The 26,455-nt window shown below is 33.6% G+C and overlaps 2 protein-coding genes across 3 annotated transcripts; both read left to right on the top strand.

Moving 5' to 3' along the window:
- Positions 1 to 2,808: 2,808 nt before the first annotated feature.
- Positions 2,809 to 18,281, top strand: LOC129272871 (uncharacterized). Its single transcript, XM_054909960.2, has 8 exons — positions 2,809 to 2,992; positions 4,548 to 5,308; positions 9,461 to 9,625; positions 11,513 to 11,644; positions 12,205 to 12,286; positions 12,853 to 12,929; positions 13,811 to 13,883; positions 14,514 to 18,281. Exons 1-8 carry the CDS (start codon positions 2,832 to 2,834, stop codon positions 14,515 to 14,517), a joined length of 1,455 nt encoding a protein of 484 aa, XP_054765935.1. The 5' UTR covers positions 2,809 to 2,831; the 3' UTR covers positions 14,518 to 18,281.
- A 1,218-nt stretch (positions 18,282 to 19,499) lies between these two features.
- LOC129273424 (2-hydroxyacylsphingosine 1-beta-galactosyltransferase-like) lies at positions 19,500 to 26,454 on the top strand. Of its 2 annotated transcripts, XR_010295310.1 has the most exons (5): positions 19,533 to 20,562; positions 22,206 to 22,440; positions 22,951 to 23,173; positions 24,766 to 25,745; positions 25,952 to 26,454. XR_010295310.1 is itself a non-coding variant. In XM_054910451.2 (4 exons), exons 1-4 carry the CDS (start codon positions 19,651 to 19,653, stop codon positions 24,998 to 25,000), a joined length of 1,605 nt encoding a protein of 534 aa, XP_054766426.2. In that variant the 5' UTR covers positions 19,500 to 19,650; the 3' UTR covers positions 25,001 to 26,454. The 2 variants fall into 2 exon arrangements, 1 of the variants encoding a protein (XP_054766426.2); XM_054910451.2 differs by having other exon boundaries at positions 19,500 to 20,562; positions 24,766 to 26,454.
- The last annotated feature ends 1 nt before the right edge of the window (position 26,455 follows it).

Raw genomic sequence — 26,455 nt, 5'->3', positions numbered from 1 at the left:
ATTTGAGAATTTCTATAACCTTCAATCAACTAATGTCAATGCAGCACATTGTACAGTGGGTTTGTCCACAGATTTTGAAAAACATTTTGCACAGATTAGATTCTTTTCAAATTATTTATAGGAGCTCCGAGCTCAGTGAGCTGTATTCCCCAATATTTTGAATGTGGAAATATATTTGTCAATTTGTATCAAAGAAAAAAATTGAACTCTTCTTTCCTTCATATGTAAAACATAATGGACAACAGAGAGCTGTCACTTTGGGAGAATGAGAAATAAGAAAACTAAAAAATTCAGGACTTTTCCGGATATTCAGGACAAACAAATTAATAGTCAAATGAATACGCTGTCTGATGAGATCGTCTTATCTTTCACGATGCTTTGGCTTTATTTATTTTTTTTTAGATATAAAGCATAGAAAATGGGTAATTGCTGAGAAATAAGCAAAATAAGCAAGGAATTTCATAAAATGTCAGGTATTTTTCGAAGCAATATTAATAAACTGTCCCACATATGCTTTTCTGTGTTAGTGATCATCAGAACTATTGATTTTGAGCTAAGATTTCATTTTTTTTTACAAATAACCTTGATTTAAAAGACTTTCTCATGAAATAATTGTTTGCTGCAACTATTGTCTTTTACCTTTAAAGGGGAAGTTTACCTTGAAGAACAGTTTGTTGTAAAAATAGCAGAAAAAATAATTTAAAAATATTGGTGAAGGTTTGAGGAAAATCCATTAACAATTAAAAAGTTATTCAAATTTAAAGTTTTGGATTTGTGACGTCATAAGCGAGCAGCTGCCCCATATGTTATGTAATATAATTTGCATAAATTTCATCTTTTTAGTGGTTCGTGATGACTTATTTTTGTTTGTTTTTTAGCAATGGGTGTGAAATGATTTGCCTATTGATATACTGAAGGTACAGTAAAAACCAGTTTCAGTTTTCTGAGAAAATGACATTTCATTGATTTTTTTACCATACCGTGTATTAAAGAAAGCTGCTCGCATATGACGTCACAGTTCAAATAACTAAGATTCTAATAACTTTTTTATTCTTTAATAGATTTTTCTCAAACCTTCCGCAATATTAAAAAAAAAAATTCTGCTATTTTTACAATAATTTGTTACAAGTTTTATGAAATTGATCCCTGAAATGTGGATGGTTTCTGAACTAAATGGTGATTTGATGAATTTTATGATTCCAACACAGGAAGAATTAACAATCAAAGAAATGTGTAATATCTGACTAAAAAATGGTTAGTTATTTAAGAGAAAACTGGAGGGGGACATAATGGTGAAAAGCAAGTTTTCAACCAGGCATTTAGATCGTGTCTGTACTTAAGAATGAATTGACAAATGAACTGTCACAATCAATCTGAAGTTCAGAACTGATTGGCAGGAAACGCAAGAAGAATATAGCTCTTTGACAAGATGTGTATAATTGCAATTTGAAAGTAAATCATGCAGCCAAAAATTCCCAAAGCTGTTTTCCCAAACCTTGCCCAAAGAAAACTTTGGTAATTTCTAGTGTCTTGTTAGGGGTGTTAAAGTATGGAAAGCCAGAGATGACTTAACTCATTATCCTATTAGATGTAGGCACTGGATTGGAGATCAAAAGGACCACTATGATTGGTCAAATAGATAATGCATTACCTTCATGAATATACATTACATCCCAATCCCATTGAATCCATGGACATAAGCATTCTGTATGGCTCGGAGTCAGTCTCTCTGGCTTTATTGATTGGCATCAATATCACTCCTTTTATAGAATAAGCCTGTGACAGGATTTATCCTTTTAAGCATTACAATTATCATCCCACTAATACACACATGCACATTATGCCTCTGCACGTGCACTTAACAGCCCTTGTAATTGTTGTCATGGATACCATTTCACCATACTTGAATATTCCTTTTTTAACAGTGTGGTGTCTTTTTCTAGCAAATATTTGAGTTCCAGGGAGCAGAGTAAGAAGTATATATGTTCAGTTTGTTTACTAGACACGTTCATCATACCATGAGAGAATATCTGACCAAACGGACTATTCACAATTTCTCACATCAATCCACTTAGGAACACTTACTTCATATTACAAAACAAAAAATACAAATTGGATGAAATAATCGCTTTCAAATATGTGATAACTTTTTTTCAGCAATGTTACAATGAATTTTCGTTATGTCCGATATATGCCAGATTCCCAGATTCACAACAGACAAGTGCAATGGCAACGGCCATGAGACTTGTCTTAGACCAAGGCTCTGTGTCTTACATTAGTTTGGACATCATCAAATCAAATTCTTAAAGGCGTTTCAATAAGATCCGAATAGTTTTTCTAGCTTATCCCTAATTGCATTATTTCAGAAGTAAATACCTGAGATAGCGACCACAGGCCTAACCAGATAGTGGTAGTAATCATTTTGGTTTATAGCTGACAGAAATGTAATGTAAACTGCCTGCAGATGTCCAATATGAAAGAAAACAGGAGGTTTTAAATGTATCATTTACCCCCCCCCCCCCTCAAATCATCATTCGAGGCTGATCACATTTCAGTTCCTAGCTATCACAATTACTACTTTTATAGAAAATCAAAACCTGCATTCAATAATTCACCATCTAAACCATTTCCTGAAGATAATTTCATTGCCATTTAAGGATTTTAGGATAATTTTGTTCTCCATGGAGCATGAGTCTCATGATTTTTTTGCTCTCTCCCTGCTGTATCCAGAATGTATTTTACTAAGCCAATATTCTATACCAATTTCTCAAAAGAACCTTTTAATTCCATTTATGTCTTCCTAGAACGGATGTCTAGTTTGCAGTTCTGTCATGGCCAAGTGCCATAGTGGGGGTGCCCCACTCATCAACTCAACAGAGGCTACAGGAAAGACTTGTGTTCATCTGGCAGCTGCTGCTGGGCACCATGAAATCTTGTTAGAGTTTGCTCAGATTCCCAATGTAGACTTTGAAGCCTTAGATCCAGATGAAAGGTATGTTAGCTCTGGCTATCTCACAAAGCTAGTTCCACACCAGATGGGTAATTCATAAAGCTGCATGTAGGTTATGAATGACTCTATGAACTGACTCTTATTGTTGATCCTTCGGAACTAAATCACCACCAATGAAAATCTGGTGTACATCATTTACCACAAGAAATGATCTCCAGTTGTTCATAAAGTCACTTGTAACATACAAAAAGCTTTATGAAGCACCTTCCAGGTGTCTGTTGGAGAAGGAGTTGTAATCAAAAGGAACTCTGAAAATTAAACGCAACATTAGTTTCACTTGATCATATAATTTTCTGCATTGCAGTAAATGCCCTGGGGCTGGTTTTCATTTCAATGTATGGTGAAATCAGAAAAATTAGTATCTTACTTTCATTTTTACTATGATGTCATGCTTAACCAATCTTTGTATTTATTCATGAATGTTGTTTTTAAGTATTTCATCCTGAATTTACCTTTAAATCATGAGCTGCAGAGATGTGCAATGCAGCACATTTGGACTATTGATGAGACATGGTAATTATACATTTGTTGGCGTTGGCAGTGTAATGGTCAAAATGTTCAAGAGTGTGGGCTTGATTTCCCTTACAAAGAAAAAGGCTGAATTTTTAATTCAACACAATTTTGAACAAGTTTCTAAGCTAAGGAATATGTTTAATAAAGTACTACTTATCAAAGTATTGAGTGGAGTACCTACCCAGTCAATAATGATATTATATGTGATTGATCATTGATTGTATACCATGTAATTGCGAATTGTTTCTGGGCAGTTAGATGATGTGGGTATGCATCCCACCGCTGCCACCACAACAGCAGTGGGTGAACTCAGTTGACATAATGCTTGCAGCAGGGTCTTCATGGCTAAGAGTAGACCAGATAAAGCTACAATCAACATGCTTCTATCAAAGATGGGTTAAAATTGATGTAAAAGTGAATGAAATTTTATTGGTAGTGTGAAAATGCTGATATTCATGTTAATTTCAAATGAAAAGGTGATCAAATTTGCAATTATCATACAGCTTTGGCATTTAAAGTCTCCACAGCTTTCAAAGTGATGAATTGGTTTTTAATCCTGATGCAGGCCAATACAACCTTTTCAGTTTTGTTGTCTGTAGAGAAACACAGATGACAATTAATAAATTAATAGAAATGATTGATGATAGCAAGCTTTTAGCCTTTGGGTGTATGATTCAATATATGATTTGCTATAGACCTGTAGTATGTCATACCAATGAAGTATAAAGGCATCCTTTGCCTAGGAAATATTGATAGGAAATTTATTTTTCAAAGTTAGCAGTCAAATAGAGATTGCATTGTGTTCTAAGCCTTGTTGACAGGGAGAGCATTTCCATTGACATATGTCATCTGACAAATTTCTTAGATTTTGATTGGTTGAGAAGCACAGGCGTCATAATGTTACTTCTGCAGGTATTCAATGCAAGATGTTTAACACACTGTCTCTTTGATATGTAGTATGTTCACAGTTATTCAGACCCATTTGTTTGTATGTCTGACTTTGTTGTCTTACTTTCATCAACAGGACACCCTTACATTGGGCAGCGGTCAAAGGCCATGTCATTTGTGTCAAGGTGCTTCTGGAACTAGGGGTATGTCCCTCACCTGTGGACCTTGATGGGGGCACACCACACCAGTACAGCATCCAGGCCAGAAAGAGCGAAGCAACAAAACTACTCAAAGGGACAGAATGTGGGTTCGGCCAGGAGACGGAAGAACCTACAGAATCGGAAGGAACCAAAGATGGGGTGAAGAAGAAACGTTTTGCCTTTCTTACCAGTTGGTTAGACAAAAGAAAGAATGCTAAATCACAGTACAGCAGTGGAGAGAACAAACAGGACGGAAACTTTCAAGATGTATTTAGTGGTTTGCCACAGGAGGGCAGCGCAAGGAAATCAGAATCTATACTGAAATCAAAGAATGAAGCCGCAAAGCTGGGATCTACAAAAGGTGCGATAGGTTTTGATGTAATGACGAGTGATCCCAAACTCTTGGAGGACAAGAACAAAAATGCAGACTTAACAAGAACTAGTGACATTGTTGGGCTAAGTCTTTCGGATGATCAGAACTCCTCAAGTGATCTTCGCCGCAGAACAAATCATGACACGCAAATTTTGAATAGAAGAAAATTGCGAAGGAGACAGCTTGCAGAAGGTGAACTGCAACATGCTGTGTCGGAACCGCATATAGGTTCTAGCTACCCTCCCCCAAAGCATGTGGACTTACTGGATAACCTCTCCCTTAGCTCTCATCAAAGCCAGGTTACCATGGTAACTAATGGATCAGGTAATTTTATTCACTGTGTTTTTTTTATCTCATAAGTGACAGAAATTCTGTCTGCTGTGTGTTTGCTTATCCATCTATTACAGGACTTGATGCATACTCAGTCATCAGCATCAGAAATAGATCCGCTGCTATTGATGTTTTAGATGAGAGTGCGTATCTAGGAGTGATGTCTTAGATTAATAATGGATGAAGACAAACATTTAATAATGAATATATGCACTTTCTAATGTCAGAACAATCAGGTAAATCCTTATTTGTTGCATAATTGAAGTTTATGGAACTTTTCTTCATGAATATTGTGTATGATAAAATTTGATTCAAATGTGAATTACAGCTATATATAAACAATTGTGAAACAAATGTTCATGTAGCAAGCTGAGTTGAATAATGTCGAAAGTGATTAAAGGAAAGCACAAGTGAATATGCACTATTGGGAATGAAAATAATTAATCAACAATTTTTGTGAGGATTTTTATTCTTTAATTTGTTTTTAAATGTGACCAGAGGCAGAGAATTCGTGACATCTTATGTATTAAAATCTCTTGTCAAAAAAATCCAGCACTAACGCGGCTAAGAAACATTTGTATTAAATATTCAGTGGCATATTGCATATAATTTATATTATACAAAATTTCTCAATGATATTATTAGTGTGGGCTTGCCGTGGTGTCTAGTGGTTCTGACTCTCGCCTTTCAAACAGAGGGTCGTGGGTTCGAATCCTAGCCATGGCGTGTTTTTCCTTCAGCAAGAAAATTGTCCACACTGTGCTGCACTCGACTCAGGTGAGGTGAATGGGTACCCGGCAGGATTCATTCCTTGGATGCACTAGTGCTGAAAGGCAGCTCGAGCCGAAGCCGGATTAATAATGATAATAACAACAATGCACCTCGGAATAGATTGTTTCTAGATAGATGGCGCCTGGATGGCGCTATACAAATACCTATTATTATTATTATATCTAAGATAGTAATTGTCTTTGCCCCCTCTGTTTTAAAAATTGCATATGCTCCCTCTTTTTCAAATCCTTGATCTGCCACTAAATGTTGCTAAATGTTATTATTATTATTATTGTTATTATTATTAGGTGGTCTGTCTCTGACAGATCACCTCTTAATTTCGTCAGAATTTTCTTTATTATTTAGTTATTTATTTTTTGCACCTATGTTTGTCGCCAACTTTTCTCCGAATCGGCCATATCAATTTTGCTGAATATTTCGTCATATATAAAGTCTATCATAGAGACGCGCTACGTAGCTTTTCAAGGTCATCTGGTCATGACGACGTCATCTACGCGCCATTTTGTAAAATTCTTAATTTGATCATATCTACATAACGGATAATCAATAGTCAATCATATTTATATCAAATAAACTTTAAGTCAAAGGTCGTCTGTCAATGTCATCAAAGGTCATGTAAAGGTCATGACGCGCTTGTCAAAATTAAAAAATGCTCAAAATCGCCTATAATTAATTTTGAGTACGTTTCAGGTCATTTTAAGCATTTCAACATTTTGCACGCACGTATGTGCGCGCGTTTTCGTGCGTAACAGCGTTACGCAGCATAAATTCGCTTTTTTTTCTATGCTTATCTATTATTGATATAATTCTGATCAAATTGATACCTCGATCAGCTCTCTACGATCATTAATGAGGGAATGAGCACCCATTAAAGTTTGCAGCACGCGTGCGCGTGAGCTCTTTCCATAGGCTCTATATGGGCAAAAACATGCCTAAGATTAAAAATTTACTGTAGCTCTTCAGAACGAATGGGGATCCCCAATTTTTTTTCATATTTCGATAAAGTTTGAATCATACATATGATTTCATGTCTCATTGGACCCTAAAGGCCACCGCACACCTTACGACTGGTCTGCGACCCGATTTCAGAATAAAATGTAATAGAATTTGATGCTAATATTGAGACTTGGAATATCTTACTGTATAATGTTCTAAATCATTGTACGAATACCTATGATCAAATTCCTGACTATGCTATCATCCTTCTTAGAATAAACGTGAATTTAATATCTAGTCGTAATGACGTCATAGCAGTCGTACGATTGGCTACGATTTGAAACTAATTTGGACTTAACACCAAAATCTTGCAATCTTTCAAAATTGTTATAATATTATTATTTCAATTAATTTTAACCTCAAATAAAATGATATATTCCATTCACATCTTCAGAAAATGAGCAAAATGCGATTTGTTCCAAAATCGGGTCGCAGACCAGTCGTAAGGTGTGTGGTCGCCTTAACATATATTATGACGTCATCAAAATGGCGTCGGAAGTCAAAATATCCATTTTGCGTGTTATGACGTCATTATAATTATGCAAATTTGGCTCTAACTCCGTGAATATTGGTCAATTTTTTTGCCCAATTGTTGATATGTGTAGCTTAGGTCTTACTCTTTCTGAGTTATTGCCTATATTTTTCATTTTGATAAACGGATCATCCTGAGAAATTGCAAATAATAGAGGCATGTCATTTTGCGTGTAATCTCTATGGGACATGACTTTTTCTCAAAACTAGATTCTACATTTCTCTATTTCGTGAGCCATATCTCAATTTTTTCTTGTCAGTTATCACTGAGCTTTTAGTATGTCGTAGCTGAGATTTTAAGCTTTCATGAATGTTGCCTTCATTTTCCGATCAGATGCCGGGATCATGCCCGTATTTCACTTGCAAAATTGGATTTGAGATTTTCGTATTTTGCATACGTGTAAAGTCTATGGGAAATATTGTAGCTCAATCGGTAAGGCGTCAGACTTGCATCTCATTCAGTCATGCGGGCAGGGGTTCGAGTCCGAGGGTGAACATGATTTTGTTTTACTATTATGCGCACGATCATTTATAAGAATTCCAATGAATAATAGTTAAAATATTGCCAAATAAAACAGATCATAATTACTTTTTTCATATTATATCTATCTAATCATATCCGTCTATCTATCCGCTTTCCATGTTATAAATCTATCTTTCTATCTATCTATCTATCTGTCTGTCTATCTATCTCTCTGCCTAATATATATCTATCTGTTTGAATATGTCTATAAGTCTGTTTGTCTGTTTATCTATCTGTCTATCTACCTACATGATATATCTATCTATCTATCTGTATGTCTATCTGTCTGTCTGTCTCTCTATCTATCTATGTATTTTCTATCTATCTATGTTCTATCTAACTATCTATCGTATATCTCTCTGTTTGAATATGTCTGTCTATCTGTATATCTATCCATTTATCTTTCAATCTAATAAATATTTATATTTTTCAATTTATTATGTATGTTTCTATATCTATCTTTTATCAATCTATCCACCTATATTTTATACATCCTCCAATCCATCTATCTATCTATCCGACTATCCATCTATCTGTTTCAATATTTATGTCTTTCTGTATGTCTATCTTTTTATCTTTCAATCTAATGTCTATTGATCTGTTTGAATAATTATGTCTGTTTATTTGTCTATCTAATATCTATCTATCTATCTATTAAATCTGTTTAATATGTTATTCTATCTGTTTATCTATCAATAAATATATCGATATATTTTCTGTCTGTCCATCTTTGTACATATAATATCATAATCACCGTTATCATCATCTTATTTGTCATCAATCATTATTATCATTATCCTCACCATCATCGTAATTTTTTTCATCAATCGTTATCTATTTATTTATCTATCTATCTATTTATCTATCTAATCTATCTATCTAACTATCTCTATAATGTCTATCTAATACATATTTATCTGTTCATATATATTTCTATATCGATCTATCTATCTATCTATCTGTCTATATATTTAAAGATATAATTTATCTACCTTTCTTCTATCAAGCTATCCACTTATCATTTATCCCTCCATCCATCTATCTATTTATCTATCTTTCTTATGTGTATCTGTTTAAATATGTATGTCTATCTGAGTGCTATTTATCTTTCAATCTAATATCAACTCACTTGTTTAAATAATTATGTCCGTTTATCTACTAGTATTTATCTTTCTACGACAGACCACCTAATTCGTCCGCATGACGAATTGAAATCTAGTTACTATTATTATTATTATTATTATTATTATTATTATTATCATTATTATCATTATCATTATTACTTTGATCTTTTGTCTTTGTAGGTGGTAGGAAGGATGGTAGAGATGAAGACTCTCCAAAAATAAATATTCAAAACCTACATGATGGATCCTCACTCCTTGTCAAGCCATTCTTTAGGGCTTTGCCAAACGCAGAGGTTCTTCAACAACAAGCTAAGGAAATCCTAGAGGCACAGAAGAGCCCAGGAGGTAGGAGTCTGAAATGGATTTTGAATTTATTGGATGTCATTTTCATAAATAAACCCAGATGTAACTCCATTTGTGGTTTAGTCCTCAGTTCTACGAAATACTTATCTTATATTATATTAGATTAATAGATTATATTATATTATGTTATATTACATTATAATATTATATTATGTTATGTTATATTATATTATATTATATTATATTATATTATATTATATTATATTATATTATATTATATCATATCATATCATATCATATCATATCATATCATATCATATCATATCATATCATATCATATCATATCATATCATATCATATCATATCATATCATATCATATCATATCATATCATATCATATCATATCATATCATATCATATCATATCATATCATATCATATCATATTATATTTTATTATATTGGATGGCCAGAATGCAAAACCAGAAATATTTCAAGACTTTTAATAGGCAGATATTCCACAAATCGCAGATTGGCCATAATGAGTGGAATATTTCTTTCTACTCCACCCTTTTGAGTAAATTGATGTCATCACATTGCTAAAAGCATCTAGGTGGTATAGTAATTATATGCACCAAAAGTGAAAGAGAATTTGAATCCTATTACCTTTTCAGTTGTTAATGTGCAATGCATGTAACACTAATGAATTATTCAGACTTGGGATTTAGAATGTATGCGGGGAGAGGGATGAAGTTAAAACGTTGTAATAAAGGAGGGCTTGGCTGTCCTAAAAAGCAGGCGCCGTTCTTGATCTGTTTAATGCCTTGTGAAATGTGCTGGTTGTGGCTTTGGTAATGGAATTTATTTCTGTTCTACTGAAAGGGGCTGTTTCCTGTGAAGTATTAGAGGCCGTTCTCATTACGCTTTCTAAAAGTTTACTGGAAACCGATTCAGGAAACCACTTTGGAAGATCGCTTTGCTAGCGTTCCCACTTGATCACACAAATGTGGTTTTCAAAATCACTTTATGTAAAGCGCTCTTGTTGCTGTGGAAACGCTCTCAGTGGGGTGACACGTTTCGCGCGAAATTCGAAACCGCAGCATAGACATTCTACACCTGTCGTGTGGAGAGCGCGCTCAAAATGTGCGAAGATCGCTTCCCGAAGAACGGTTGTGTCCTCACTTACGCTAAAACCAGTCAAACGAGGCAAAGCAATCTTGGAAACTACATCGCGAGGTGGTTTTCCAAATTGGTTTGGAAGATCGCTTCCAAGACCGCTTCGACCGTTCTCACTATGCGTTAAACTAGTTTCCACTAAACTAGTTTCCAGTAAACTAGTTTTAGGAACGTAGTGAGAACAGCCTCTTAGATTGGCTCTCCTTTGGAGTGTAACATGAAGATATGCCCAAACCAATGGCCTGTACTTATACAGAATCGAGAATACACTGAATCTACAATTAATTTTTACTGCAATCAATCTTAAGTACATTGTTTGTCACAGATTCACACACGATAATGATTGTCACATTGATTGTATAAGTTCAAATTACAGGTCATTATAAGTTATGAAAAATCATTTATTTTCAAAAAATCATATTGCTTTATATCTTGTCAGTATTGTGACAGAAAATAGTTGTGAATCTCCATATTGTTTTAAGGAAAATGTCTATAAGTATTCAGGGGTTCTATTTTTGGTTTCTTGTTATTGCAGTTTTGTTATTATTGAAGCTAAAGTTTGTGTTTTTTCTTTTCTTTTTTTATACAAATTTTGTGAATATATCATCAGAAACATTGACCTTTTTATATGAACATAATTGTTATTGTTACATTGAATGAAAGATTAAGTGATAATCTGATATTAGTAACTCAATTTTCATTTAAATAAGTCTTTGAACCAATCCCTTCTCATATCTGTTTATTTTCTTAATCAGGGGGCCATAAGCAGGTGAAATCTGGAGGATCGGCTGGTGGACGAGCTTCAACTAGTCTGGATCACTATGGGTTCATGGGACGACCAAACAGTCCGAAACTTGCCCCTATCTCAGCAAAACCTAGGAGACTCGGTAAGGGGATTAACTCTTCCTTTTAAGAGAAAATGATCATATGATTGAAAAAAAAAATGATTCTCATTGGCTACCCATCTCAGTGAAATCTGGGAGGCTTAGTAAGGATTCGTGCTTTCTCTTTAGTGATTTCTTCTTTGAATTGATTAAAATTCTGAAGCCAAAAATTATGATTAGTTGTCCATGTTTGACAAAAATATATGACATTGGTCAATATTCCCTCTTTCTCTACTTTAGTGCAATCATAAATTGGAAGAGATAATTAAAAAAGAATGATTGTCCTTAACAGTATTAGAGATAGTGAAAATACAATATTACATCTTTTATATAGCACTCATGTCTTTTGGTAAACCATTTATTGCATTTGCCATTTTAAGGTGTTTTAAGGGGGGGGGCGCTAATAGTTTGTAGTTCTTAGAAATGTTCTATTTGCTATATGAATGTTATGTATTACTATTATTATTGTTATCATCATCATTATTATTATTATTGTTATTTTTTTATTATCATTGTTATTATTATTATTGTTGTTGTTATTTGTTTGATTGTTTTGTTTTTAGATTCACCGGGTGAGCTATCAGTACCACTCCCTGCTGGGTTTATTCAACAAAGATCATCATCTCTCACATGGGAATCATGGGAGTAAGAAAAGTCTCCTCTGTTATTTAACATTTTTAAAGATTAAGTCCACCCCAACTATAAACGATTGTCTTTTTTTATTTTTTTACTTTTTTGTTGTGGAAATTCGTAACTTGACAAAATTATTTTGAATTGTTTATTTAATCATCTGATGGGTTATTTCATACTTTATTCTGTCGATAGTCTGACCTATACATCTGAAGATAGTCCATTTAACAAACATTGTATTAAAAATATATATATATGCATGTATATCATACTTTACTAATTTGTTTCACTACCTTGAAATGTAAGAATATATTTCAATTTCCTCCTCTAAGATACTTTATTTTAATGAATATGTACTTTTAACAACTTTTCTATTAACAATATTATAAAAAATTGGTGAAATGAAATGAAGAATTTTAATTTAAGAAGTATATAGTTTAAAAGAGAAAGCAAAGAGTGAAGAGAGGTAAAGAGAGAGAGAGAGAGATGGGGTGGGGGCATGAGTGTAGTAGGAAAATAATGAAATGTTCATCATGACATTGTGTATTATTTTTTAAATTAAATGTTTATTGCCTCACCAGAAATCATTGGAAAGAAGGGAAAGATCAGATAAGACAGCGACCTGATGTTCTAGAACCGATACGGCACAATATAGTTGGTAAGATATATTATTCTTGTCAGTATTGAGTTTAGTTTTGTGAAATTAATGATGTGCCCTAGATTGAAAAATATCTAGGGCATATTGCATAAAGAATTGTATTTGAATGATGTTATAAATGCATTAAACATGTCAAAGGCAAGTCCCAAATGTGCCTTTCTTGAAAAGCATTTTTCTTTGATTTTTAGAGCTGAAGTTGTTTTAGTTTATATGGCGCATATTCAGTTGTGAATGTTCATCTACAGTAAAACATAACTTTGTAATGCATTGCAAGTCAGAAAAAACTTTACAATTTGTTAATTACCCTTTGTTTAAAGGGGGAGATTATTTTTTTAATTATTTTTGTCAGCTTAATTCACTCCTGTTTAGTCAATCGTGAATATCCCAACAAATGTGATATCAAAAGAAGCAGGAAGAATTACTAAATATGCAAGAATAATTACAAAATTAATCTCCCTCTTTAAACAAAGCGTTATTTTAATAAAAAAAAAAATTCTGACTCGAACTGTACATCTAACTTATTGTAAGATGTAGACATTATTAACATATTGTTAAGATGTATACTATAAATAATGAATTAAATTGTAATTTGTATATTGTGAAGGATGTAGTCAAATCTGATTCCAAGTTGATTTGAGAAGATATTTTAAAATTCAAAGAGAACAATAAAAATTTCTGCAGAATCAATTACAAGTAAAATAGGGTCTTAGAGTGTACCCTATTTCATGAAACTTATGTTTTCATTATTTGCGTACTCCCTGATGAAACTCTGCAATACATGGCTTCCTTTTGTTTTGCAATGAAATTAGATGATTAATTAGGATCATGTGTTTGATTTTTAATGGTGTATTTTATTATCTTTTTTTATTATCTTTTTATAGATAAATCAAAGAAAAAAAGAAAAAAGAAGCCAAGCTCTAATCATCTTAGGGAAGTAAAAGAACTTGACAAGAGGTGAGTATACCAAATACAAATGAAATGAAATGATTGATGAGGATAGGGAAAATCGTGAGGAGGGAGGAGGGGGATAATCCAGTATATAGGAGCCACAACTGAAAAGGCTCTGTTGCCATGCGTATGAGAGGTTGCCTTGGATACAAACAAATGAAAAAAAATGAAGAGGAGGTAGACAACAATGAGAAGTTAAAGAGGTGGGAGGTAATGTTTATTATGATTATTTAGTTAATAACAGCATATGATCCTCCAATTCCAGTTCTCTGGTTACCCTTTAAGTTTCCAAAACCCGGGCGGGGGGGGGGGATAATATTTCCAATCATCTTCTAAGTTATGGAACAGCCTTCCTGGAGATATTAAACAAATAATGTTTAAGCTTTCTGTTCAATTCTTCTTAATTTCCTTTAAAATTTCTTGAAAAGCATCTTGAGCACTACAGAGTGGATTTAGCCCAACATAAGTTCAATTTATTATTATTGTCATCTTTATTATTATTAATTGATAATAATAAGTGGTAACTATGAAAGCTTTTAGCCCCGAAGTGTCTGTTACACCTATTATTAAGTGCTAGTAGATTGACTTAATATTACCTTTCTAATGACATTTATTTTCTCTTTGTTCACTCTGTAGATGATAAATAAGACTCTGATTGGTCGTCAAAAGATTTAAGACTGATGTGTGCTCCTGGCCAGTCACTTACCAACTCAAATCCAATGTGCAATTCTTGCAGCTTTAATTTGTTCAACAAGTTGTATTTTTATGTTGTGTGCTGATCTTTTATGAAGTCATCAGGGGATTCTTACGCCCATTCCAGTGGATAGATATAGAATTGTATGAATGTACAAGCTTCAAGCATTCCCTTTGTAATTTGCACCTTGTATTAAACGAGAATATCATAGTTAATGAAATACCCCCTCTGAATAGTTAAATGGTTATCATTCTTTTTAACCTATTTTGTGCAACATCTTAATTCCACAATTGAGCTTCTCGACCATCATCTTGCAATTGTGAGAGTTGACCTGTCAGCTGTTGTTAAAGGCAGAAGTTAAAATTGGTTTTACATTTAAAATCTGAGCTGCAAGGCCACTCTTGACACCAGTGTCTGTGATATGTTTTAAAAATGAAGACCAGAAAACAAATTTGTGCCGCCAAAATAATTATTAGTGCTTCAAAAGAGTGAAATATAAGGTGACTGGCAACACCTCCATCTTGATAGCATCCCATACACTAGCTTATCTTGTGTTTATCTCCCCCAGGAGATTTAGTAAATGATGATTTTACTGCCAGCAATATCTAGAAAGTGTCTGGATGAATTTGATTTTTTTTTGTTATAGTAACCTATGCCTTTAAGTTGTTCATTGTCATTTGTATATATACCTGATTAAAAGGAAACAATGTATATTGAATGCCTTGCCTGAGACTGCTTGTGCCAAGGGGATTTAAAGAGCAGGAATTTCCTATCCTATACAAGGTAGTTGATATTTTAATGCTTGATGATCAGGCCAATGTTCTGAATAGTAATGATTCTTTACCTTATTTCAGTTTATTTTGCAAACAAAACAAAGTGATATAAGGCTATGGTTCTTTGCATGCTGGTCTATTGTTTGCATGATTCAAACTAATCACAGTGACACCTTCAAAATTTGTTTTGATTATTGCTAGTGTGAACTAGAAAAAAATAGTGAAATCGTTTTTAAACACTGAGGCAGAGATTTATTGACAACTCAAGAAACATGTAAAATAAAGGCTCATGCAGGTCGCCTTTATGTGTTTGTGATATCTGCCCTACCAAACTAGATAAGTAAGGCTTTGTAGCAGCTCTATATTTAACACACAGTCTCTGCTTCTTCTCCTCAAATTCATAACAGTTGTTAATTTTCCTATTTATGTTCATACTTTGAAAATTATTAAATATGGATATTGGTCCAACACGAGTACAAATGAATTATAAATGTTTAATTTTTTTTCAATATAGCTAATTTGAATATTTAAACAGTTTTAAAAACATTTTTTGATTTGATACTGCACTGGAAGTGTTTGTCTCTTTCCGACCATATTCCATGTGTTCTCTTACATGTCAAATATTATATTTCTTGTTGTTATATCAATATTGCTTCTGAAATGATTGTATCTCATTAATGCTTTCTGTTCCTGTACATGTACTTCACTGTAGTCGTGTCTATCAATCTATATAGATCTTGTCACTACATGTTTTCAAACAAACACTTCGTCAAAATGCCTGAAAATGATTAACTGCAACATCAGTTTAAAGAAAATTGTAAACCCATCTTGTTTTTAAATCATTACCATGTAATATTTTGTAAGAATGATAAACAGTATAGAATGTGTGGAAATTCTAGTTAACTTTAGTGCCTTCATTCTCGCTCAATTATTGTATATGCACTGAAGAAATCGATCAAATTGTCCTTATAAATGTATTTGTAAGTTATGTTATCAAAACAGATGTTCTTTATCTAGAAACATAGAGTACATTATTTTTTTATTTAGGTGATGTTTTTGTTAATTCAAATATGTGTAAAGTCAGTGTGCTGTATTTACCATTGTGAATCAAGGTCGAGCTATGCTCTTGCTCATTCGGATTTGTTTTGGATTTGTTGAATATTTCTTTTCATCAAATTCCATTACATAGAAGTTGCTATAAAAAATCGGCATAAATGGTTACTGCCATCAAATCCTTGATATTGATTGGTTGATGACCATTTCTATCATGGAATTTTCCACTATGGTAACTTGAATTGAAGCTTTGATTTTGATTGGTTGTTGAAGCATGATAACAAGCCTGATTACCATGGTACTTGGCATCGGATTGCAAAGTTACAATAATAGTAGCTTTTGTGTAATTGGGCTTGGATGGTTTTTCATAAAGCTTTCTGCAAGATACTTATGACTTTACAAACGATTCAAACATACCTGGAACATGGTGCTTAGTCAGCTATGTAGGGATATATTTTAAAGCACAACAAAGGGTCATCGTAAACTCTTGTTTGAGTTTAAAATCAGCTTTATGAAAGGGCTCCCTTGTATATGGTCTTCTATATCGAACTCAATAAGGGAAAAAAGTGCTGAAGAATCATGATCAATTCTTTTTTTTTAATCTTTGACAGCATTTTTTGTAATAAGCTGCATGTTCTAGGTAAACAAATTTAAAGCGATCAAACTGAATCATTTTTTTCTGAGAATGTGTGCTGGTGTATTATATTTTTACTATGCCAAAATTCGAACAACTCATTTTAGGAACATGTCAAGTGCAATGTTTTTCCAATACTGCATGTATTTTAAGTAAAGATATTTGTTATCTTACGTTTCTTGTATATATCAATGAAACCCATTTCCAATGTTTGATATCATTGTGATTGAATGCCAAATTATAGAAAAAATCTTTGTACTTTGACAATCATTAACGTCATGAACAAATCATTCACAAATTGTTTTTTCATGTCTGTCAATCGTTTTAAGATTTAAAATTTAGTATTAAACTTTATGTAATAATTTTGGTTAGACAGCAAGTTAATATGTTGTTCATTGATGTTTATCTCTTTGATGGTTCATATGAACCCAATTTAGAGGGCATATACATATACATTTACATTTACAGTTAAAAGTAAATATTTGTTTACATTATAACATTTGATTGATTTTGATAAAGGTATGCTGCAGTATAGTCAAAAGATGAGAAGTGCTCTTAAGATCAAAATCAATATGAATTTTGGTTTTAATTGATCTCAACTAAGGAAAGCCTCATCTAGAATGTAGAAGTCCTTTTGGTTATTTTGTAAACATCACAGACGAATGCTTTTGCCAGCATAATTGATTTACAAACATGCTCTTTTTTACACAAAGTCAAGACCCATATTGATGAAGAATGATGATATTGATCGCATTCCGATAGTGTTATTGATAGGATCAGTCACAACCCTTTGATAGATGAGGTCTTGATATATGTAGCTGTTGTTGCTAAAACTCTAGTACTCAAGTAAACTATTTGTGTCTTAGGCTGCATTGAAATTGTCACTTTTATAATTCCAGTATTTATTCACTTCTACAGAAATTTATAATTCTTTTAGAATGTCATTGGTAATGAATTTTATCTTACATTTTAAAGAGTGTGTGTTATTACTTCATCCATATGGTAGAACAGAGTTTCTTATGTTCTTGTATATGACAGATAATGGTAAGTTTGCTCTATCAAAACTATGTTTAGAGTTATGGCTTCAAATCATGTTTATATTCTTGATTGACTATATTGTGAGAAATATTGCTTAACTGTTCACATGAACTATATAATGTTTGTAATATAATTATTATAAATAATTGTTTATTTTCCGCACTGTATAGAACATCAAATAATATTTGATTAAAGAATATTGATTAGGGAGTAAAATTCCTTATTATTTTGTGGACTATTTTGTTGTCTCCTTGAATTAGTTGTAAGCCACAGCTGTTAAATGTTTGTCTCAATGATAAGAACAATTAAAGAACATATTGTCTTGCAGTAGGCCTACTAAAAGGTGAAGTCCATGAAAAGATAATGTTGATTTGAATAAATAAAGAAAATCAAACAAGTGTAACAACATTGAAAGTTTCATCCGAATCGGATATAAGATAAGAACTTCATGACATTTTGAAGTCTTGAAAAATTTGCACAAAATGTTGATATATATAAAATAGGTGGTATATTTAGAACAAATGACATCACACTATTCCTTGTGTAATTTATTTTTTCCTCCAACAAAGTAATTCACCTTGGAAAATATTTAGTCATATGATTAATTATGATATGGTCAAGATCCTTAGTATCAAATTTAGAAGAAAATCAAAATATTTGGGACAGAAAAGGTTAACTAAATAACTATGGCAATTGCCTTCTGTCCCAGTTACAAGGGAAGTAGTATTTATATTTTAAGGGCAAATGTTATGCACACTGCATTAACAAAACATTTAAGACCAGATTAATGTACATGTAGTAGAAACAGCAGTTGAAGTAGCAGTAGCAATAATTGTAGAATTACTTCTGTTACTATTACCACTTCTACTACTACTATACTAGTGATGGTGGTAGTGATTATAATAGTAGTAGTAGTAGTAGGAGTAGTAGTAGTAGTAGTTGTAGTAGTAGCAGTATTAGTGGTAGGAGTAGTAGGAGTAGTAGTAGTAGTAGTTGTAGTAGTAGCAGTATTAGTGGTAGGAGTAGTAGTAGTCCTGTACTATTACTACTGCTACTTCCAATATTACTACCACTGCTGCTGCTTCTACTACATGAACATTAATCTGGTCTTGAATGTTTTATTAATGCAGTTTGCGTAAGATTTACCCTTAAAATAATATTATATTTTGCATATGCAAGGGGCGTGCGATGTTAGAAAAGCGGACAACGCCGATGCATAAACCGCTTAAATAAAGCAGAATATTATCTTCATCTTACTCATGAAAGGGATGTTTTGGAATCATATTGATTGTTTTCGAGAAAAAGAGACACATTAACACAAAAGGAAGTGAAGAATTTCTGCTGGTCATTTGTGGAACGCTGGTGCTCTAAGAATTTCCAATGACTGAGTTTGTGCTCATATTTCTGATGCCAAGCTTCATTCCGATGATATTCTTGCTGGTACAAAGTGTCTGTTATCAATTAGTATCATCAAGAATGTTTGTGAGTTGAAATGCACAACGGGAATGTGCATGATAGAGGCCATTGCTTCTTATCATCCTGTGTCAGTATGTATGATTTACTTTTTTCTGTCTGGTGATTATGAGAAGTAGACTTGTAATCACGATGATCTTCCAGTGGACATTTCTTGTTCTGTGCGCCCTGAAACTTTTCATAAATTTCCCAACCTGTGGTGCCCATGACCTCGTCCTGCCTTCGAACTTGGAGAATGACGAGGGCGGACGCATTTTGCTAATGTTTCAGGGTTGCGGTGTAAAGACAAGTCTTTTCAACCTTGGTCTAAGACTAGGTGAGATACTAAGGTCAGAAGGCTATAACGTGACCTTCATGACTGTAACCCTACCGGGTGATCAGAATGAGGTAGATGATGACAGCGATCTTGGTGGTTTTTCCAGGGTTGACATTCATTCCGAGGGTGTGATAAACGAGTGCCATTCCTTGAAGGACAAAATATTATCAATGAGTGGAAACAGGATAGTTGGCATGCAGCAACTCTTAGGTCTTCTGAAGCCTCAGAGAATCCTCTGTGAGGCACTTCTGGCAAACCAAACCACGATGGCTCATCTCAGGAGCCTTGAACTTGACATGATTATTAGTGAGTCCTTTGGTCCTTGCCACGTAATCCTGTCCCATCTTCTTGGTGGAATTCCGATCGCCAATTTTTTAGTCGTGTCTCCAACTATTCTTCCCCATGCTCTATTTTCTCAAACAATTATGGACCAAACATCTATCCTTGGGAGACTCCAATCAACTGCCGAGATGATGAGCATCCATCTATTCTATCATAGATTATGGAGTTTCTACAGCGAGATTGCCAACAAACATGGCATCTCTGAACTAGGGAATATCTTTGAATTTTCGTCTTCATACGCTAATGCATCTCTTTGGTTTCTGAATGCTGACCTTGTCCTTGATTACCCTTTAACTCTGCCACCAAACTTTGTTTTTTTAGGTGATCTCACCTCCCACCCACCTCATCAAATTGTTGACCAAGTAAGTGCTTTAAAGGTTTTCCACATCCGATGAGGAATCCATCCGTTTATTTATTCTATCTATTAAACTTGTAATATATACATCCCAATAAACTGTATATATCAAATTTATAGGATCAGTAGTGTGATGAAAAACAAGAATTATTGCTCAAAATATAGTGTAATATGATGCAAAAAATAATATTGAATGAAGAACGGAATACAGAATGCCCTTTTAATAGGCTGTGTTTTATTATTATCGATAAAAGAGGTATCGGTGGTGAGGGGACCTTTCAATAAAACTTGCCATATATGGTGACTCTCATTAATGGTAGCAACCATGGGGATATTCATTCGTTAGGTACCAACACACCCCCCACACCGTGACGGGATAGCTAGTGAAAGCCAAGATGGCTTTAATCTTGAATCATCATCGTCGTCAACACTCAAGTCATCATCATTATCGATCGTCATCTTCATTATTTTTTTTTTGTATTAAGTAGTTTTTATTGACAACTTCAATTCATATACAAAATAAAATATATATAACAAATAGAAGTTTGATGTCTTTACAAATTGATAAATACCTTGACAACTTATAAATTTAACATCATTTTTTTTTCTTGAATGTTACAATAAAACACAATCATGTCAGACATCTTCTAAAACATAATTATAAATAACATTGATAATAATAATATGCATTAAGAATAAACTTCTACAATAAATTCAACATATTGAAATTTTTTTCAGTGTCAAATACACAAAAATAAATCATTAATAAAACTTAACGAATTGAGGCCATCAGCATATTTTTTTTTATAAAAAACCCATTGCCTCGGCCTCTTCACTCAAATAAAATCAATCTCAACAACAAACTCAGCCCTGGACCCTACCCCCCTCCTCCCGACCCTCCCTAAAACACCCCCATCCCCTATCCGGTGGAGAGCTGGCTCTGGGCTCCAATAAATGGTATAATAATTAAGTTTTCCCATTTAGAGAAATGGATTGTAAGAGTCCCCCTCTTTGTTGCTAAATTCTTTTCTTCTCTTTGATCCCCCCTAATACTATTTTTTATTTCATTCAATGAAGGAGATTTTTTTTAATTCTCGGTTTTTGTAAATAAGATATTTAACTAAAATCAAAACATGATTAATTAATTGATATTTACCTTTACTTTTCTCCTGCTTCCCGAAAAGAATTTCCTGCCAACTAAATTTATTCATTTCAAAATTTAAACTTCTTGCCCACAGATCCCAAAGTGATTTTGAAAATTCACAAGTATAAAATAGATGTTCATACGTTTCTTCTTCCTTTTCACAAAATGAGCATAAATTGGTCGAAACAAGACCAAAACGGAAAAGGTGGTGGTTAGTGTATATAATATTATGCAAGAGTTTATACTGAAACTCCCTTAATCGACTATTCAGTGTGCAATATCTTAGTCTTAAAAATATACTTTCTACTTCCTTATTGGTAAGATCATAATTCGTTCATTATCATCGTCGTCTTCGATCATTATCATCACTCATAACACCACCTTAATCATCATCATGACATCATCTTCATCATTATCACCATCATCATGTTTGAATATCATAGTCTCGCTCGTTTTTTTTTTTTTAATAATCAAGCAGCTTCATTGATTTACCTCCATCCCAACAGAGTCTTCGCCTGGCCATAGCTGGTGCTCGCTCCAAAGGCAACATCGTTGTCGTTTCCATCAATACCTTAGCTCGTCAGCTGAAGGAAACGACTGAAGAGGCCATGGTGGAAGGGTTGTCCAGAGTGCCCTTTCAGATTCTCTGGCGGAAAGGTAGACCGGAAGTTCAGACATCACCGACCGACAATATTCATTACACTGGATGGATAAAAAATAATGACATGAATGATCTCCTCGGTAACAGTTTACTTTGTCATAAGTCTTTCTTTATCGTCATAAGATCTCATTCTACTATTATTCCCCCATTTATTGCATTTCATGTTTCATCTATTCCGTGGTAGCTTTCTAAAATACCTTAGTCATAATTTGGAAGAAGAAGAAGAAGTTACGTCCAATTCGTTACAGAAAAGAAAACATATCTCTGTTTAATACAAAAGGTATGCTTGCATAAACTTACATAGAGTTACATACCGTGTTAGTTATGAAACGGTAATAGTGATAATAGTTTCTCTATGGTTGTAGTAACCATGGTAACCATGTTGGTTTATTAAAATTTCTGTATTATGGCCGTTAGAAGTTGGATTTCACATTTGAAAAAAACTTGATCTCTATAGAAAAATATAATAAATCAACCACGATTATCAGATAAAGTATGCATTTATATAAGAGAGATTAACACATTATAACTGATTGAAGAAAAGTATAAAACGTTATTCTGAATAAAATCTTGGGTTTGCTATCATTCAGGTCTGAACGAAACTGTTGCCCTCGTCACTACGGGAGGGCGTTGTGGTATAATGGAAGCGATTTACCATGGAGTACCGGTGCTTTGCATCCCTCTGATGTCTTCTGAACACCATGAAAACTGCGCCAAAATCAAGAACATCGGCATGGGGATCATACTGGATATCGATTCCTTGACGGAAAATGACGTTTACAATGCAGTCGCGAAGCTCACGCTTGACAAAAGGTAACATGACTCATTTATAAAATTAAAATATGTTTACAAACAAAACTGGTTAGGCCCTACATACGATTTCATGTACAGTTGACTTCTCAAACTGTGTACATGTATATCATTGTATATCTTTATGTTGAAATGATATCTTGATAGGTCAGCATTGTAAGATAATTCATGTTGCCAAGTCTACATAAAACTTAATAAAATAAACATGGCGGGATACCTATAATATCGCCATGCAGGCCCGTCGCGACGGAGCCACTGAATAACGTACAAACAATATTGTTTAAAAGAATGTAAAATTAGGGAGAAAGAAAGAGGGAGAGAGAGAGGGGGGAGAAAGGTGGATAAAGTAGAGGGGATAACTTAAAAAGGAAAGAAAGCAGAGACAAACATCCGAAAACGAAAGAACAGAAGGAAAAAAAGAGACGGTGTATGGGGGTGATGTGATTTAATCAGAGAGCATGTGTTATTTTTCATATTTCCTGGCTGAACTGTAAATTGAGGACTATTTCTCACGATTTATTTTTTGAAAGTACAATTTTGTATGGCTTTGTTTTAAGATTAATAGCCATCCTTGCCCTCTCTGCTATATACCTTATTGTACCTTGTATTCATGGCAACAATAAAAGTGTTTAATTGTATTCCTACAAACCTTTTGTTTTAGCCCATGCTTTGGTTTCTCAGTATTTTGATTAATGAGTTGTGGCCTGGAAACAGGGAAATGTATGTATCCTGTTCAGGATTACGAAATGTGCTTAAGATATCTAGTTTTAGTATATTGGCTCGCGCTTCGCGCTTGCATTCCAGGAAATTATAAACAAAATGTCCCCTTTGAGGTTAATATATCAAATATTTCAGTTCGCGATGCGCTCGCATAACGCGTGATCTGGGTACGCCTATATGCTTCACGTTCGCGATTAAAAAATGTGCTAAAATACATGTATACCTTTCAGATCAATATATCACAAAAATGAAGACATGTTCCCGAGATATATTTCATCTTCATGATTACAAATTGTGCTTAATTAGAATTTCCCTTTTTTAGGTCAATATATCCATGGACATATTACACATTTCAACTCGTGTTACCACTATGTTAAATTTTGCTTGTTTCAGAGAAACGTTTCATGTTCACGATAACGATTACAACAAAATGCCCAGTTTCGGGGAATATATCAATTGAGCATTATCAATTGAGTAAGATACCATGTTCATAAAATTTGTTGATCCTTTTCAGGTCAATTACAGTATATCCAAGAAATTGTTCTTGCATTATTATTCTTTAGCGAGATACGCATCATGTTCATGAATTTCAAATCATACGGTATCTCTTTCAAATTCGTTCCGACGGGTCTGTTGTCATGTGAATTTACAAGTTTGATAAGTCAAGATTATTATGCTATCTAGTCGACTTTTCAAATCACTTTATCTCGATCTCGTCAAGTAGATGACATTATAAATCCTCCGTAATGGCAACGGGAATTTTATTTCATTTTTTCAAATCTCATAGCGGATCCGTTAATGACAATTTCACACAAGCCTGCTCTCTGACCCCCCCCCCCTCTCTCTCTCTCTCTCTCTCTCTCCCTCTCTTACAGTTTCCAGACGAATGCACAGAGAGCGTCACGCACCTTTAAGTCGAAGCAGCAATCTGCTGGAAAACGAGTTGAATTCTGGGTAAAACATGTCCTCCAGAATGGAGATGGACACCTGAGGAACGTCGGATCTGGATCGTTCTTTAGTTTAATACAATATGCGTGTCTAGATCTCATCATTCAATTATTTATATTAACTTTCATTGCCATTCTAATATATCGTAAGATGAAACAGTGAACAATCAGAAGTCTTGAATACACTATGTTTTAATTGTTATGATATTCATTATATCAAATTGGCAATCGGGCGTAACGATTGTTGTAAGTAATACACTTTTTTAATTCGAAGCGATTCAATCTCCCGTTTAAATTACAGACGCACTTAGTTTGAAATTGATTGAAAGTATATTGATGCTGTAGACAATATACCATAATTTCAATCTTTAGAGTTTATCGTACTTAAGATAAAATGAGTAAACGGAAGCGATTTGATTCTGAAATATTGTCCCCCCCTCTATAATTATATACCTCTCATTTTTATAAGGGGAAGTGTATTAGCTTTGAACCCCCCCCCCCCTTGTACTCGTCTTCTGACTCCATCATATAGAATGTTTGATGATTTCCCTCCCTACATCATATCCGCACGTCAAGATACCCTTTTTTTACCTTCTCTAATATTCTTTCCATTTTTTCAAATGGATTTCTTACGAGAAAGGACGTTGTGACACAGAGTGAACACTAAGTCACTGTGTTCAAATTCCGTGAATTGACAAAGTAATTATGATGAATCGGAGGATGTTAAAGGGGTACTCCGGGCAAAAAAATCATAAGATTTGAAAAGAAAAATTATACAAAAAAACATTGAAAATGTAATCAAAATCGGACAAGGAATAACAAAGTTATAGCATTTTAAATATTTGCATTATTCCGATGAAACAGTTCAAGGCATGTCTTCATGAATATTCAATGAGCAAACTGATGATGTCATATCCCCACTTGTTCTTTGGTATTTTATAATATAAAATAAGGTTTATTCAATTTTTTCATCCAAGAACTGAAAAGATTTTATTGACAACTGATTTGGTGCATTAGATATTCATTGCTGCAACTTATTTCTTTATAAAGGAGACATACCATTCACACATGTATGAAAAAATGAAGCAATTATGATTTCATGTAATAACATAAGAAAAAGGGAAGTGGGAATATGACATCATCAGCCCACCTAAATAATATTCATGTCTATGTGCATATTACTGTTATTGCGCAACTTTAAAATTCAATAACTTCGTTATTTGATATCAGATTTTGATGAAATTTTCAGCATTTCGCTTTGTGAATTTACTCTATTTTATTAAAATATAAATATTTTCAACCCGGAGTACCCCTTTAATAGCTTTGTGGTTACATTGGGTCAACTATGTTCTTTCCTGTAGGAAAATAAATCCCTTTGAAAATAACAAATATGAAAAATCAAACACAAACAAAAACATATACATAAAACTAGAATATAATGATCACGTAACTTAATAGTGATTACAGCCCGCACCCACCCCCATTATGGCCCATACACACACACACCACATTCACAAGAACACACACAATAATACTGCACTCGCACAAGAACCAACATTGTATGATTATGTAACAGTTGTAGCCGACATAAAATAAAAGGACCAACAAAGACTTGTAC

This window comes from Lytechinus pictus, chromosome 12 (assembly GCF_037042905.1).
Source record: "Lytechinus pictus isolate F3 Inbred chromosome 12, Lp3.0, whole genome shotgun sequence".
Lineage (NCBI taxonomy): Eukaryota > Metazoa > Echinodermata > Echinoidea > Temnopleuroida > Toxopneustidae > Lytechinus > Lytechinus pictus.
This window is presented reverse-complemented; position numbering and strand designations above follow the sequence as displayed.